Source organism: Lathyrus oleraceus, chromosome 4 (genome assembly GCF_024323335.1).
Source record: "Lathyrus oleraceus cultivar Zhongwan6 chromosome 4, CAAS_Psat_ZW6_1.0, whole genome shotgun sequence".
NCBI classification, from domain to species: domain Eukaryota; kingdom Viridiplantae; phylum Streptophyta; class Magnoliopsida; order Fabales; family Fabaceae; genus Lathyrus; species Lathyrus oleraceus.
The window spans coordinates 124198818-124201187 of NC_066582.1; the positions used below are offsets into that span (position 1 = coordinate 124198818).

The 2370-nt window shown below is 42.2% G+C and overlaps 1 protein-coding gene across 1 annotated transcript; it reads right to left on the bottom strand.

The window, feature by feature from the left end:
* Window positions 1–559: 559 nt before the first annotated feature.
* LOC127136328 (uncharacterized) lies at window positions 560–1273 on the bottom strand. The gene has a single exon (XM_051062906.1). The coding sequence runs from the start codon at window positions 1271–1273 to the stop codon at window positions 560–562; it is 714 nt and encodes a 237-aa protein (XP_050918863.1).
* Window positions 1274–2370: the final 1097 nt, after the last annotated feature.

Sequence of the window (2370 nt, forward strand, 5' to 3'; positions counted from 1 at the left end):
CCACAAGGAGTTTCACCCCTAACTCCTTATTCTGCGACTGCAATTGAACTTTCTGAGCATAGAGTTTATCATAAGACCCTTTGGGCACCGTGTCAGGTTGATCAGGACTCTGGTCATACAAAGGAGCTTCCAAAGGGAAAGTCCATCGTCAGCTCTTGTTCCTCTCAGCGAGCCACTGAACATAAGGAGAGTAAATTCCAGCATCTCTTTTTCCCAAAATAAGTACTACCTTCCAGATGAACATTTTCCCAGGCTTTGGCAGCTTTCTCCATCATCCTAGTACTATCAGGCACATTATAAGACAAGGACTCCATCACTTCCCGATCGGTCAGAGGTACCTCAGCGCATACCCCAACTGCCTTCTAGAAAGTGTAGGATTATAATTGACGCCACCTCTTATGCCCAAGAGAGGGACATTAGGAAATCCTCCGCATTTGACAATAATCTCTTTGTTCCCCAATCTTCCCAAGTCTGGCTTGTACCAATTGGGATCTTTGGAGATTAGCCCCGTCAAGCGATTAGACCATATCATAGTATGATGTGTATCAACAAATGCCCCTTACAAAGGAAGGTGACTAGCGAACCATCGATACAACAACGGAGCACAGTAGAAAATCACTCCACCTTTGCCTTTATCGCTTCTAGAATGCACAAAGTGATACAGGTCTCCCAAAAGAGTGGGCACCGGATTCTTCTGGATAAAGATAGAAATGACGTCCATGTCCATAAACTTCCGCTCGTTCGGGAACAACATAATACCATATATACAACATGCGAGAATGGCGTTGAAGGCCTTCGAGTCTTTCTTATCATCTTTGACATTTGCTTCCTGCACAAGAAACCCCAAATGATAACCACTAACACCCCCTTTATGTCGAATATTTTCCTTCATAACAGATTCCTGAGAAAATAAAGTTGCGGTGATATGAGCAACTTCTGGCTCCTTCATACCAGCATGGAACGAAACCTGATGCGACACTGGAATGTCAAGAAGGTCGGAGTACTCCTCCAAAGTGGGTGCCAATAAGAAATCTGGAAACACAAAACATCTCAGCGGACGATCATAAAACTGCAACAAGGTGTGAACATCATCCCTCTGAAAATTGCTTAACGAAGACTCTAAGTAAACCAAAATCCGCCCATAATCTCTTCTGAAAACGTCTGAATTATTAGTAGGGAATCTCTTAACTAAACCGAGAAGACCATCTTGATACACCTCTGGTAACTTATAACCAACATGATATCTGTGCCTTGGCTTATGAACATCCTCCATCTTTAGGGTACTTTAAACAACAAGACTCGGAAATTAATACACTTGGAAATAAATGAACATGTATGTTAATATGCGGGTTAATGCAATTTATAAATGTTTATGAATGCAACGGGATCAAGGCTCCGATATTCTAAACCAATGTCGTACTGCTGATAGAATTAAGCTGGAATTGGACCAAATGTAACAATTTTAAAGCTTCGCCATCGTTTCTGATTCTAAAAATAACCAAGAAAATTGGGTATGTTGAAAGTTTGTGTTCAGAACACTTGTCCCATCCCAATCCTCACGGGTATGTTCTAGACACGACGCGGTCCCTAAAAGGTCACCGGGATTCATTTTTCTATGGAAAAACACCTTGTACATTGCACGAAGGGTGCAAGACAAAGGAGTTTTCGAGAAAACCTCATCTGGTTATGGTGTCTCATGTTTCCTCAACGTGTCAAGGGCCACGCGATTCCACATGAGTACCCACGCTAAATCCTATATGTACATTAGCCTGGGTAATGGGCCTTTTACCTCAAGTAACTCCCTCCCGCCAAAGAAAACACATCACAAAAGCAGTATAGAGTGCGAAAACCAGTAAATCCATATGCAAGATGCAAACATACAATGTAGAAAGGGGTAAAGCATATATACAAAGGCAATGCAACAAAGCAATAATCAACCAAACCCAAAGGAAAAACGACAAGAGTTAGGACTGACTCGCTTAGGGAAATTGCCTCTTCCCCAGCATAGTCGTCAGCCGGGGCTCCTGTGATTTTCAAAATCCATAGTACAAATGCGAAAGAAGGCATGGAAGAAAACAAATAACAGACTCGCCACCAATGTAATTAATCCTAAGCAGGAAAGGAAACACTGGATAAACTTGAAAAAGGGAATCTGATGGTCTCGCGACCAAGAGATAGGGTCAGGGAGTCGATTACGCGAGGGGAAGATATTAGCACCCCACGCGTCCGTAGTACTCCATGGGATCCACTCAAGTTGTCTATCTAAATGGATTGGTTTTCTTAGAACTAGGTTGCAATGCAATGTATGAACATGGTTTAAACAGTGAATGATCAATGATAAAAACGATAAAAATGCATGATTGTGCCTAC